General features: G+C 36.9%; 1 protein-coding gene across 1 annotated transcript in view; it reads left to right on the forward strand.

Annotated features, from left to right (window-relative positions):
• Positions 1-14901, forward strand: part of LOC139965649 (uncharacterized) — a 76797-nt gene that overhangs the window by 37819 nt on the left and 24077 nt on the right. The window contains exons 21-27 of the mRNA XM_071968244.1: positions 502-729; positions 1456-1698; positions 6762-7019; positions 7256-7510; positions 9988-10236; positions 11317-11571; positions 12037-12300. Coding sequence (XP_071824345.1) covers positions 502-729; positions 1456-1698; positions 6762-7019; positions 7256-7510; positions 9988-10236; positions 11317-11571; positions 12037-12300 — 1752 coding nt within the window. The remainder of the gene's footprint in view (positions 1-501; positions 730-1455; positions 1699-6761; positions 7020-7255; positions 7511-9987; positions 10237-11316; positions 11572-12036; positions 12301-14901) is intronic.

Genomic DNA, 14901 nt, shown 5'->3' on the forward strand with positions numbered 1-14901 from the left:
TTATGGCGTTGAAGACTATTCTAGATAACTGGTCCCATCGCTGGTAAACAAGCCATTGCCTAATAAGTAATTGAATTGAAATAGAGAGAATTTTTGAAGGTTGGGCACGAAACCATCTAGTCAAACAATTCTTTGAATAATGGAAGATGCCACAAAATCCGATATTGTTACATACTTATTAGACGTTTTGATATAAGTGTGTCAAATGTACAAACACTTTTAAAGTACAAGCAAGGTAAAATGACATTTAATGAGCAGTGCACATAATTGGTATGGCTAAAGTACACCTTTCAAAATTGTTGAGTTGTGGCTAAACACATTTACCAGAAGGACAACTCTATCATGCATTTTGTACTTTTCTAAAAATTTATTTACGGACAGTGCCTATACTACTTTAAACACAAACATGTCTACTGCTTGCTCCCACCCCCCCCCCCACCCTCGTAATCAATATGTATAGATATATCTTGTTTGGAGCTAGACAGTTCATCTTTCTTTCAGTGGTTGGAGTAATGCAAACAATTACTTGTCCAGATGATATATATTTGTTGACAAACGGTGGGGGAGCAGAGGCAGTCGTGTCGTGGATAGAACCTGCTGGTTCTGTCTTGTTCCAAAGTCATAGACCAGGCGATCTGTTTCCAGTTGGTGAAACTTCAGTGACATATGTCATCCTCGATTCTGCTACAAGAATAATCACCTGTGAATTCAGGGTTTTGCACCAAACAGGTATATACTACCTTTGTAAATCTATGTGTTTTATTTAGCATCCACTTCATACTACAACAAAACAATTAAGTTGTGCCATAAAATGTTTTTTTGCTGCAATTCCCCCCCCCCCCCCTCCCCATGAAGAAGGTAATCATTATATTAAGCTGATTTCGATCTAGATTAAACTTTGAACATGTTAATCCTGGTAGAGTACGACCGTTATATGCGAACCTTCAAGGCACTAAATTAAAGCGTAAATTTTTTCGGAGTAAAATTATTGTCATTAAAATTTAAAGATCATATCACTTAATGCAAATGTATCACACAAGATACAATAATTCCACCTACTTTAATATGTATCTCAACAGACATGAAAGATTGATCAAAATACAAATAAGCAGTCATAGATGCTCATCATACGACATATGGATGGGTGATAATGAAATGACCATTCTGATAAAATCTTTTGGTTACAAGAAGGGGTAGTTTCTTCTATTTTTGGATATTTCATTATGATATTTGATAAATATACTTTCTTAAAAGAGTTTGAAAAGCCATGTACATTTTCAGGTTTTAGGCTGGTCATTAGTTTTGCTGATTGAGTCTTAAATCTGCAGATATTATTTCATTTTTGGAAAATGAGTTTTAACGCCCAAACAGGGAAGTAATTGTTAGTGTGCACTCAATGGGACTTGTTTCTGAAAGTAGGTCCTACATATTATTTTATGTCTGATATCTCTCCAGTTGATGTTGAACCTCCTACCGTTAGCAACGTCAGGGACGTTACCATCAATGTGACAGCGGTGGGAGCTGCAGTTGAATTCGAGGAACCTACAGCTGAGGATGCTTTAAGCGTGGCATATCTGGTTTCAGCTAGTCACAGATCTGGAGATGTTTTACCGATTGGTTCGACGGTTGTGAATAATACCTTCTCAGATCGTTGTGGCAACACAGTAGTTGTTACGTTTGTGGTTACAGTCGAGCTGCGTGAGTATTGTGAAAGTTAAGTATTAAGTACACTCAGACAAAGTTCGTAGTTGAAAGTGTTGCTTTGCAAGAGCTTCATACTTGGTGCGTCAATATGTGCATTGCCATGTAAGACATCATTAACCCATCGATCATTGTGACGGACAACAAGTCTGGAAAAGCTTGTCAAACATTATAGCTTGAGAGTTGAACATCATAGTTTCGTGAGAAACTGGTGGAATTTGGTATGAGTGAAAGGTCATTTGAATTCAGCAAAAGATCACAGTATTTCACATTTGTAAAAGGGGTAATAAAAACCTTTGTGCAGTTTAAAGTTCATAATTTTTACAACTTGTACAAAGAACTGAAGAGATGGGAAAAAATGATAACTTGAAAGTTAAAGCTGGTAGATCATCAGTGTTAAGTGAAAAACTGGTGGAATTAGGTGCAAGAGAAAGGTCATTTGAGATGAGCCAAAGATCACAATATCAGATACACGGTGACATAACAGCAAAGACAGTATCCAAATATAAAGTAAAATTCAATGAAACCATCATTTCAAAATCACTAAAAAAAAAAACATAATCAGGTTTAAGAAGATGAAGGAATGGACCTAGGTAAAATACATGTATGGAAGTCATCACAATGTGTTGAGTGATGAGTGAATGGACGGAATGACGAATAATCGCACGGGAGAGAGATAAGAATGTATATTGATGTTAGCTAAGTCAACTGATACATTATTATACCACAATTTGGCCTGTATAAAGTTACTGAGATATACGCGGTAATTGAATTTACCCTGAAATACATGAATGAATACAAGAAACATCATGGAATCATATATGAAATAGCATAAACTGTTATTATAGTCCAGATAAAAATAGATCGACCACAGAATTACAGGTATGTGAGTTGGGATACAACATTAGGCTGTAACACCCATATTACAATATGGTAGGCTATGATTATTGCAACATCAACACTGCAGACAAATAGAGTATTTTATGCCTTGGTTCGATATCATATAACGGAAAATCTTGAAGAGATCCATTTAATGTTACATCACAACACTCACCCTGATTATAAACTTGTCCACATTCTGTGATTTACTTGATTACACTTCTGAAGTGCAACAATGTAGCTTGGTAAGAGTGAGAAATGTAGTAGGCAAAGGAAAAATAGATGGGAGTATATGCATATGATAGAATGCAGCCTAAGTAGAAGTGAGGTAGTGCTATACATGATCACACATATGACAGTCACAGTCACATATGGAATACAAAAGTTAACATATTATTCAAGCAGTTTTACTTGTCTCTTCTAACCACAAACCATTGACAGCAAAATTAAAAACGTTTGCCAATGGCATACACTAGTTTCACATCTGTGGATTATGTTTCTGTGCCAGTGATAGTCACCTATCAATAAGTGTGCGATGTTTTCACCCCGAAGTCAATTGTGTGGCATTAACGTTGTTTGTATGTTGCAGTCATCTTATCATTTACCGTAAAGCTTTTGAAAATCGGCTCTGAATTACTGATGGCCACTAGCTGTAACTGGCTGACAAAAATTTATACAAAGGTCCATGGGAACATAAATTCATGTGAATAAATCAGTCTTTATATAAATCATAATCACTCGAAGGCATTACAATTTAGAGACAAATGATGACATATTTAATATAAATTCAGTCAAGGTTGTTGCAGGTGTCGTCCATGTTGTAGCAGTGGAACAGAGTTTTGGTATGGCTGTTTGGCCTCTGTTAGTAATTATTTCATGTGCTCAGAGGTCAATGGTCATTCAAGCAAACAGCTGGTTTATATGTGCACAAGTTGAAAAGGCAAAATAACTGAAGCTATCACTGCCTCGTAAAAATTTGTACTTTTGTTGTGCATTGCTTCACCACATCATTTAACATAACATATACAAGGTCACAGGGTCGTTGGAGGTGAAAGGTCAAACTTGGCCAAGTTTATGCGAAAGAACTGAAATATGATGACACAGGAAGAAGAATTTTGTACCGAAACTGTTAACTCTACAGGTAATGTATTGAATTGGTAAGACAATACAGTATGAAGCAACGGAACATTACTCATAATGTGAGCTAATGATCCAAAGAATTCAGCTGCCCTTTGCCCTGATGCTGGTCCTACTCTGTCTCACTATGGAGAAATGACCCCTTTTTTTACAAACTTCTAGTTCTATGCCTTATCAATTGACCCGTGAATGCAAGCCTCGATCATTACTTTTGTTAATCTGTGCACCTCGCCACTTTACCAATTTTTCTGGTTCTCTCTAACTGTGCATATCGTCCACACTTAGGCAAGTGTACGGTCCTATACTATGCACATTTGCTGGTGCACAATTCCCTACAAATGTACACTTTTGCCATATTCTTCCCTTTATCGTTGCAGAGCTGCTGCACAGTTGAAACCATGTCAAAATAGAGAGCTAAGTTCTTAGTTCCATTGCAAGCTATACTGTTACTTTCAGGATTTAACTGTACTCTCTTAATGGAAAATAAGTACATGGAACAACATTGCACTAACATTGATACATCTACTAAACTGATATATAGGTTAATAGCTGTTCTGTGTAGTTCACTGCATGCATTGTGTAGAGATCCAGTAAACTGATATAATCTGGGAATCTTGCTATCTGCGAATTCTGTATAGAGTTTGTTTTCGGTGAGATCTTCCAGGATATTTTAAAATAAATCTTTTAACTCTGAAGATTATTACCCAACAATCTGACAACATCTAAGTCGGCCTAGTACAATTTCACCTTGTGAGGTACTTGCTGAAAACTGCTTAAAAATCAACTTTCTGAACTTATATTTCTAGTTACATATACCTTAAAATGAATACAACAAGAAACATTAACTTTGCATATATTGAATATGAATCTGCAAACAGTATTCACTTTGTTCATTTATTATATTAGGCCACTGTAGTTTTGCATTTCTTGGGCAACAATTTTCCAAAGTCGTACATAGCGATCATGGTAAAGGAAACCCTGAGACTGAGAAACTACATGGGAAGTGGGGAGCACTCACGATGAAAGAATTATAAAATAATTAGTACTTAAGTTCTACACTGACTGTTGCACTGTCAGCTTGCTGGACCTGGTTGCCTTACATAAACTTAATCATACAATGACTGTTCTACTACCAGCTAGCTGTTCCAGGCTGCCTAATATAGACGTTAATGCTACACTGACTGTTGTATTGTCAGATAGCTTGTTCAGGTTGCCTTACATAAACTTAAGTCCTACACTGACTGATGTACTGCCAGCTAGCTGGTCCAGGTTACCTTACATATACTTACGTCCTACACTGACTATTGTACTGCCAGCTAGCTGGTCCAGGTTGAAGTACATAAACTTAAGTCTTACACTGACTGTTGTACCGCCAGCTAGCTGATCCAGGTTACCTTACATAGATCTAAGTCCTACACTGACTGTTTTACTGCGAGCTAACTTGTCAAGGTTTCTTTCTCAAACTACTCTTCACTGTAACTGTCTGTAACCATTTTCAACTTTATTCTTTTAACATATTTTCTTCTTCAATTTAGTAGTTGAGGCTGGGGACTGAAATATCTTTCTGAATATTGCTCCATCATATATGTTGCTCTATTGAAAATTTCTTCCCGTGAATGGCTTTGTTAAGCAGGTTTTGCATACTCTTGTTGATTTCTAGTAATTTAGCCCTAACATACATGGCAAAGGCTTAATTCAGCGGTTAGAGTGTCCGCCTCACAATCGTTATGTTTCAAGATCAAAATTCTGACAGGAGCCATATTTTCTTGACCTATTCAAAAATTGCTGCATTGCAGTAGTGATATGCGGAGACTCCCGTGGATTTGATATTTCTGGTTTGTGAACTCGGGAAAAATGGGTGTGTTTCTGTTCTTCACTTGTTTTCGAAACAACTATCTTCGTCATGGTGATCTCGATGGTGATGGTGATGTCGAATGGGGCGCCTTTGCCTACCTCAGTAATTGAGAAAGTAGCCGGTGCTGGGGTATTCACTCTCGTCCGTCGGATGGGGACGTTAAATGACGGTCCCAGAAGTAGGAAAGGGAGTCAATTCACACCCTTGCCGCAATATCCTTTCAACACTTTTCGAGAGAAGGCTGGAAAAAAGTCGGTGGTCATCCACGACCTAACACGGAAAGGGTCTCAAAAATAAGCTATTGTAAGGCTTCCTGATTCTTTGGTCTCTAAACTAAACTAGCATATAGACAGCCCACAGTCAAGGTGTGGCATATACGAATTGTGCAAGCTGTTAAACGATGTATTATGTGAAGAATGTAGCTAAAGACTGGCAGTCTAACATAGAAAATTCAAGATTTGAAATGAGTTTCTAGGTTGTAAGTCAGTGGCTGGTCATATAAACTAAAGATTTGATTGATGCTGACACCCAAACTTACAAAAGTGTGTGCTCCCTTAATGTTCATTCACATAATAATGCAGGTTTTTGTTTTTTGTTTCCTTCTGGTAATGGTGAATGTTGACAGTCAACATAAGTCAGATTATGAGAACCTTGTAAAACAGACTAACTCTTTTTACTAAATATTTAGCTGTAGCTTGGTGAATGCAAGACCCCGATTTGAATTTGGTAGAAGTCAGACGTCATTTGCGGTCAACATTAGTCAGAATCTGAAAACCTTGTAAACACAATAACACAAAAGTAACACCTGTGTTGAACTAGTTTCCTCTCAACACATCTTTTTACTCTTTATACTTAATATGTAGCTCTAGCTTGGTAAATGTAAGAAACCTATTTGAATTTGGTAGAAGTCAGTGGTCATTTGCGGTCAACATTAGTCAGAATCTGAAAACCTTGTAAAACACAATAACACAAAAGTAACATTTGTGTTGAACTAGTTTCTTTTCTGTGATTTTAAATGTAAAAAAGTGTTGTGGTAATGTTTCCTTGCTTCATTTTCTCGTAAGATCAACTTGACAGAGCCCGTGTTGCTTTGGTCTACATAGTTTAAGAAACATAATCAAGACTAAGAATGCCTGCCTTAAAAATGATGTCCTTTTGATAAGCTTCCTATTCTTTACATATCTTTCAGTTGGTAACAACACTCCTCCATCTCCACCTATTTGTCCCAACATTCAACCTGTCACCAGCTTTCAGGGAGACTTTGGTCAGTTTGTAACATGGGGGGATATTGGTAGCTGTTTTGATAGTGAAGATGGCTCTGTTACTCCAGAATGTAATGAACGGAATGGAGATCTCTTTCCTGTTGGCCAGACAACCGTTCGTTGCACCTGTACAGACTCAGCTGGGGCAACATCGGAATGTGACTTTACCATTCAAGTGAATCCTGGTAATTGTTTTTTTTTTGTGTGTGTCATTGTGCTGATTTTCGGTCCATAGTTTTCAATGTTAAATAGTGTTTGGCAATGTTGCTATTTTGGCTCAATATTCTGGTAGCATGGGGTAGAGAGAACTCTTGTTGTTGTTCTGGTCTACAGAACTTAAAAAATACATTAAAGACTAAACTTTAAATGCCTTAATATTATGTCATTTGATTAAGTTTCCTTTTCTGATCATTTCCTTCAGTTAATACTCCTCCATCCCCACCTAATTGTCCCAACAACATTCAACCTGTCACCAGCTTTCAGGGAAACTTTGGTCAGTTTGTAACATGGGAGGATATTGGTAGCTGTTTTGATAGTGAAGATGGCTCTATTACTCCAGAATGTAATGAACAGAGTGGAGATCTCTTTTCTGTTGGCCAGACAACTGTTCGCTGCACCTGTACAGACTCAGCTGGGGCAACATCGGAATGTGACTTTACCATTCAAGTGAATCCTGGTAATTGTTTTTTGTTGTCATTGTGCTGATTTTCTGTCTATGGTTTTCAATGTTAAATAGTGTTTGGCAATGCTGTTATTTTGGCTCAATTTCTGGTAGCATGGAGTAGAGAGAACTCTTGGTTTAGCCTACTGAATTTAAAATGCATAGCTGAAGGCAAACAAATGTTCTTTTTTTGGCACATACTTTAATAAAGAGGTTATGAAGTGGTGGGTTTTCATGTCTTGGAATGGTTTATCTACATTACAACATCACCACCCATGCACAACTTTCCTGAAATGTGGGTTCAAACGCCAGAAATTTGCTGTCAAAGTATTCCCTAGAGCTGCCACTCATAGAAAAAAAAATCAAAGCTGCCCACCGCGGTTCATCTGACGTCATCAAAGGAACCGTTTCAGCCAAAGCCGACTCCCCTCTTTTTACCAATACTGCGTCATACAATTTACTATATGTAACCACAACACTCTTCTCATCAATGGAAAAGGTCTTTGCCTGAATCTTCCGATTCCGAGGATATAGGACTTCACCTCTCAGGACATTCGTGAGCTTTGACGAATATGTTTTTCTTGAGGAAGAAGAGGAGCAAATATCTTTCGAAGGTTATGAAGATATCGATGTATTTTCCTATCAATTGAGCCCCTTGCAGAAGAATTGTAAAACGATCCAGATGACCGAGATGCGTCGCTGCCGATCGAAGTCCCCGAGCAGAACGGTTGGACGGTTTGAACCGAAACTGGTTGGCTGAGCATAAACAAAACCATCGTTATTAATAGACCATCATATGATTCAAATTATCTCCAATGATGATGATCCTGCTACTTAACTTCGTAGCGAAGCTTCTAGAATTTTGTTACTAACAGTGCAAGGAAAATGTGACATTATGTACAGTGCAACCCTATACTTGGTAACATGGGGTCTAAACCTAAGTAATAGACGTTGTATAACAGTCTCGCCGTGTAACTGTATCATCAAACTGTTACGTAAAATCATAACACAACGCCAGTTTTACCACAAAAGAAAACTTGCAGATCTAGTATGGATTGTTCTAAAACCAACTGGCTTTAAGTTTTGTGCAAAATATTAGGTAACCGATCAAAAAAACAAAATCGTCATTTGCTGCATCAATGAGACCTAGGCTATGGTCATAACAAGTAATTTGGCAATAGTATATGCCTACAGGCACTCGTAACGTTGTGTATGTGTAGTGGTTTGAACGAGTCTTGTCCAAATTCTTCGATTTCTGTCATCTTTTGGAAAAGCGTGCAGGTGAAATCCGTCTTTACCTGTGTTGGAGCAACCTGCAATCACATATCGGCTCGGCATATTTAACAGTTACGAGATAAAGTTACGTAAAAACAAAACTCCAAACACCAATTACTACAGAGCACTGCAACAGTGTAATGTTGTGTGTTCTCAGACGTTTAAGAAATGTAAACAAAGCGTCCCGGAAGTGAGCTGAGTTCCTCGACAGTCATCACGCCGCAGTACCGTAAATTCAACATTTTTTCAGAAAGTTTTTATTACCCTTAAATTTTTGATCGTTTATTCCTCGAGGATGCAAGCTTCGTTTGACACAAATTGGGTTTTAATTGGAAAGCTACGAGTCTATAGAAAACAATGATTTATATAAATTTTTCCATTTCACATCCTCTTGAAGTATTTTAGTACACAAACAATACTGTGGTTCCCGTTTAGTCGAAAGAGACAGCAATTTAGAGAAATTTGATGTCAAAGTTAGCAGATTCTCACTGACCAGAAATGTTGATGCTTAAAAGCTCATGAACGTACAGGTCACAATGTGACGTCACTATGCAGAGTGTACAGCACAGATGAAACAATAACAATGAATTTTCCACGTACTTCATGTAAGAAAGTGAACCATTTATTAAAATTCACTCTTCCAATAAACATGCATCTACAAGAGAAAGATATGTCTGCTAGAATTGTTCACACATTTGTTAACTCATTTTGGGTAGCAATTCTTGAATTAAAAGTAAATTAGGGTTAAAAAACTTCCTAAACGTCTGGTCATATTTTGTAAGTTTCACTGCTATTATCGGCCAGTATACATACTATGCCATACAAAAAGTGAGGTCTTTCCGCAGTTGAAATGCCTACCTTGTGAAATAAGTCAACATCTCAGGTATTGCTTCATTTGCTGTTGCAATTAATCGTGTTTGCAGTTAGTTTCCAGTCAGCGGATGTAAACATCGGAATGTGAATTTACTTTTGAAGTGAATCCTGGTAACTGTTTATTTTTGTCGTTGTGCTAATTTTCTGTCTATGGTTTTGGAATGAAGAAAATAGTTGTGGCAATGTAATCTCTTGGTTCAATTTCTGGTAGGATGGAGTAGAGAGAGCTCTTATTGTTGTTGTTCTGGTCTACAGAATTTAAAAAATACATTAAAGACTAAACTATGACTGCCTTAATATTGATGCCCTTTTATTAAGTTTCCTTTTCTGTTCATTTCTTTCAGTTAATACTCCTCCGCCTCCACCTACTTGTCCCAACATTCAACCTGTCACCAGCTTTCAGGGAAATGTTGGTCAGATTGTAACATGGGATATTGGCAGCTGCTTAGATAGTGAAGATGGCTCTATTTCTCCAGAATGTAATCGACAGAGTGGAGCTTTCTTCCCTGTTGGCCAGACAATCGTTCGTTGCACCTGTACAGACTCAGCTGGGGCAACGTCAGAATGTGACTTTACCATTCAAGTGGATCCTGGTAATTGTTTATTGTTGGCGTTGTGCTAATTTTCTGTTTATGGATTTGAAATGAAGAAAATAGTTGTGGTAATGTAATCTTTTGGTTCAAGTTTTGGTAGGATAGAGTAGAAAAAACTTGTCGTTGTTCTGGTCTACGGAATTTAAGAAACATATTCAAGACAAAAGTATGACTGCCTTGATATTGATGCCCTTTGTTGGTCTACAAAATTTAAAATGCATAGCTGGAGGCAAACAAATGTTCTTTTTTTTGCACATACTTAAGTATTTTAGTACACAAACAATACCGTGGTTTCCGTTTAGTGGAAAGAGACAGTAATTTAGAGAAATTTGATGTCAAAGTAAGCAGATTCTCACTGACCAGAAATGCGATGCGTGATAGCAAATGAACTTACATGTAACCATGTGACGTCATTCTGCAGAGTGTATAGCGAAGGCGAAACGATAACAATGAACTTTCCATGTACTTCTCATAAGAAAGTGAACCATTTATTGACTTCACTCTTCCAATAAACAAGCACTTACAACAGAAAGACATGGTTGCTAGAATTGTTCACACATTTTAAAATCATTTTGGGTAGCAATTCTTGAATTAAAAGTAAATTATGGTTAAAAAATTGCCTAAACTTCTTGCATATTTCGTAAGATTCACTGATATTATAATCCAGTATACATACTATGCCATACGAAAAGTGAGGTCTTTCCGCAGTTGAAATGCCTACCTTGTGAAATAAGTCAACATCTCAGGTATTGCTTCATTTGCTGTTGCAATTAATCGTGTTTGCAGTTAGTTTCCAGTCAGCGGATGTAAACATCGGAATGTGAATTTACTTTTGAAGTGAATCCTGGTAATTGTTTATTTTTGTCGTTGTGCTAATTTTCTGTCTATGGTTTTGGAATGAAGAAAATAGTTGTGGCAATGTAATCTCTTGGTTCAATTTCTGGTAGGATGGAGTAGAGAGAGCTCTTGTTGTTGTTGTTCTGGTCTACAGAATTTAAAAAATACATTAAAGACTAAACTATGACTGCCTTAATATTGATGCCCTTTTATTAAGTTTCCTTTTCTGTTCATTTCTTTCAGTTAATACTCCTCCGCCTCCACCTACTTGTCCCAACATTCAACCTGTCACCAGCTTTCAGGGAAATGTTGGTCAGATTGTAACATGGGATATTGGCAGCTGCTTAGATAGTGAAGATGGCTCTATCACTCCAGAATGTAATCACCAGAGTGGAGATCTCTTTCCCGTTGGCCAGACAACCGTTCGTTGTACCTGCACAGACTCGGTCGGAGCTTTATCGGAATGCGACTTCAGCTTTACTGTCCAAGTATTCGGTGGTAAATGTTGATTACAAAATACTACAACTTGTCAATTTTCAAAGGTCATTTGCAGGCACAATAAGTCAGAGTATGAGAACCTTGTCAAACACAATAACTAAAAAACACATCTTTTTAATCTTTATACTTAATATATAGCTCTAGCTTGGTTAATGTAAGAAACATATTTGAATTTGGTAGAAGTCAGAGGTCATTTGCGGTCAACATTAGTCAGAATCTGAAAACCTTGTAAAACACAATAACACAAAAGTAACATTTGTGTTGAACTAGTTTCTTTTCTGTGATTTTAATTGTAAAAAAAGTGTTGTGGTAATGTTTCCTTGCTTCATTTTCTCGTAAGATCAACTTGACAGAGCCCGTGTTGCTTTGGTCTACATAGTTTAAGAAACATAATAAAGACTAAGAATGCCTGCCTTAAAAATGATGTCCTTTTGATAAGCTTCCTATTCTTTACATATCTTTCAGTTGGTAACAACGCTCCTCCATCTCCACCTATTTGTCCCAACATTCAACCTGTTACCAGCTTTCAGGGAGACTTTGGTCAGTTTGTAACATGGGAGGATATTGGTAGCTGTTTCGATAGTGAAGATGGCTCTATCACTCCAGAATGTAATCAACAGAGTGGAGATCTCTTTCCCGTTGGCCAGACAACCGTTCGTTGTACCTGCACAGACTCGGCCGGAGCTTTATCGGAATGCGACTTCAGCTTTACTGTCCAAGTATTCGGTGGTAAATGTTGATTACAAAATACTACAACTTGTCAATTTTCAAAGGTCATTTGCAGGCACAATAAGTCAGATTATGAGAACCTTGTAAAATACAATAACTACAAATTCATCTTTTTCATACTTAATATTTAGCTGTAGCTTGGTGAATGTAAGAAACCTATTGAGTTCAAAGGTCACATGAGATCAACAGCTGTGAACTCGCTAACTCCAAAATCAAAGTAACAATTAATCTTCAAGTTCTTGGATGCTAGTTTTGATAAACATAGTTTGATCAATTGCAGTTTAGTGAATGGGCTCAATATACAATAGGCCATCAACAATATATAAAGTCATCGGATAATGAACTCTGCTTCAGAGAGTTGATACTCTAGTATTGGGATTTAAACGCACACTGAAGAGGCCCTTGTAAGGTTTAACACTGTGAGCTTTAAGGGGTCAAAATTATTATCTGGAATGATCTCCAAATAGGCAAGATGCTCCTTGATTTATACTGGATGACTTTGGCTGTGGCAGTAAGTTGTAAAAACATTTCATAGTGTATGAACTATGTCATGTAACTCTCATTCTTCAATAAAATAATTAGTGTGATTGTTGGTGGCAGAGCTGACTTGCTAGCTCAAAATCGGTTAAAAATGTCCATCTGCTCATACGTATTAAACATCTACGTGAGGCGAAAGGAATCTATGCAATGTTGATGGCGTGTGCCGGTGTGTATGATGTTTTGGATTTTTAACCTGATCAGTAAAAAGCTGATTTCATAGCTTAATACATCCTTGGTGTTTGAATCCTAATGCCAATGCTATTATGTTGCATCGGTTAAGCAATCCTGCCTAAATTTAGTCTCTTTGCGAGTGGATTTGCCGGGGACTACCGTACAATGGATTCCATCTACTTTCTTTGATGCCTTTGATGATGTTGTAGTTGTGCGGTCTTAAGATCCCAGCACATTTTTCAAATCTGGGTTGACAATTGCCACTAATTTTTGTACGGACACTACTGCCAACTCATCTCTTTGTTCATTCTATGTGAATGTAGTAACAAGGTTGTGAAAATGGCACTCAGGGTGACTGTGAAAATGTACAAATTTCTGACATGAAATATATATCAATAACAAAACTCAACTTTTGACATTAGCCTCAATAATTCTAACCATATAAATGAACAGATTCCTGCTGTGAACTATGTTTTGGTATTTATAAAAGAACTATAAAGATTTGTCAGCCATAGTTTCAGTTGTATTAACCATATACACCTAAGCAATGTTTTAATGCTTGATAGTTAACTGTTTGCATGACCAAATTCTTGATGAAAAACTATAGTTAAATAACAGAAGCAAATTTGAACTTGAAACATTCCTGACACAATTAAACTAGAGTTCAGTATTACAGACTAGTAATAGTAGTAATAGTAGACTGTACCACTGTCATTCCCATTAACCACTCACATGTGAAATATCCTTATGGGAACTATAGTTCATTGAAAGAGGTGATCTAGATTTCTAACAGGAATTATTACTGAACTTTAAAGAGTTGACTGCACCACTATCAGTAACATTAGTCACTCACGTGTGCAATATTCTAATGGGAACTATAGTTTAGTGACAGAGGTGAACTAGAATTCTTAACGGTTATATTACATGAAATTTGTATAGTAAACTGTACCACGGTCAGTAACATTAGCCACCCTCATGTTTAATATTCTAATGGGAGCTATAATTCAGTGACAGAGATGAACTCAAATTCAGAACAGGAAGTATTACATGAGATTTTTATAGTAGACTATACCACTGTCAGTAAAATTAACCACTCACGTGTGCAATATTCTAATGGAAGCTGTAGTTCAGTGACGGAGGTGAACTAGAATTCAGTACAGGAAGTATTACATGAACATTGTACTACTGTCAGTAACATTAGCCACACACATGTGACAGTGATGTGAACGGGGGAAAAAATAGTTCAAAACTATAAAGCAAAACTCTTTTCTTCACAGTAGGTTATAAAACAGCAGCTTTTTAGTTGAGTATCTTTCAAAGTTTGATGCAGATATTTTTTTCCTGCCATTACCAAGTATGGTCATATACATCTCACTAGATTTAAATGAAACTGTTTCATTGTGACAGACAACCTTGCTGAAAATGGCTTTCATTTTCGGTTAGTTGATTGACAATTCTTGCTACATACATGTATGTCACAAGTTGTTTGTAAAAAAATGAGTTGTCCTCACTCTTACTTAGTCAAAGAATGTATTTACATAGGCAGATTCCTTTTTGATATGTGGTAGACTGTTTAATGTCACCTTTTACTACAATGCAGAATGACCTCATTTCCGTGCGTCTCACTTTTCCGAATCTTTATCTTATATCATCTCATTTGTTAATGTAGACTCTAAGATCCTTAAATCTAGTGTGCTGAAGATTCAGATTCATCAGCATGTCAATATTAATTTCTTATTCTATAAAAAGGTCATTTTTGCAACACTTTTCAACTTTGGCACGGACAAATGGTATCATAATAGTATTAATGTGTCTTGGTTGTTGTCCTATTGCTGCAATTTATTTCACTGAAGTTATGATTTCTGACAATTAATCAAACTTGCCTGAACT

Source organism: Apostichopus japonicus, chromosome 3 (assembly GCF_037975245.1).
Source record: "Apostichopus japonicus isolate 1M-3 chromosome 3, ASM3797524v1, whole genome shotgun sequence".
Lineage (NCBI taxonomy): Eukaryota > Metazoa > Echinodermata > Holothuroidea > Aspidochirotida > Stichopodidae > Apostichopus > Apostichopus japonicus.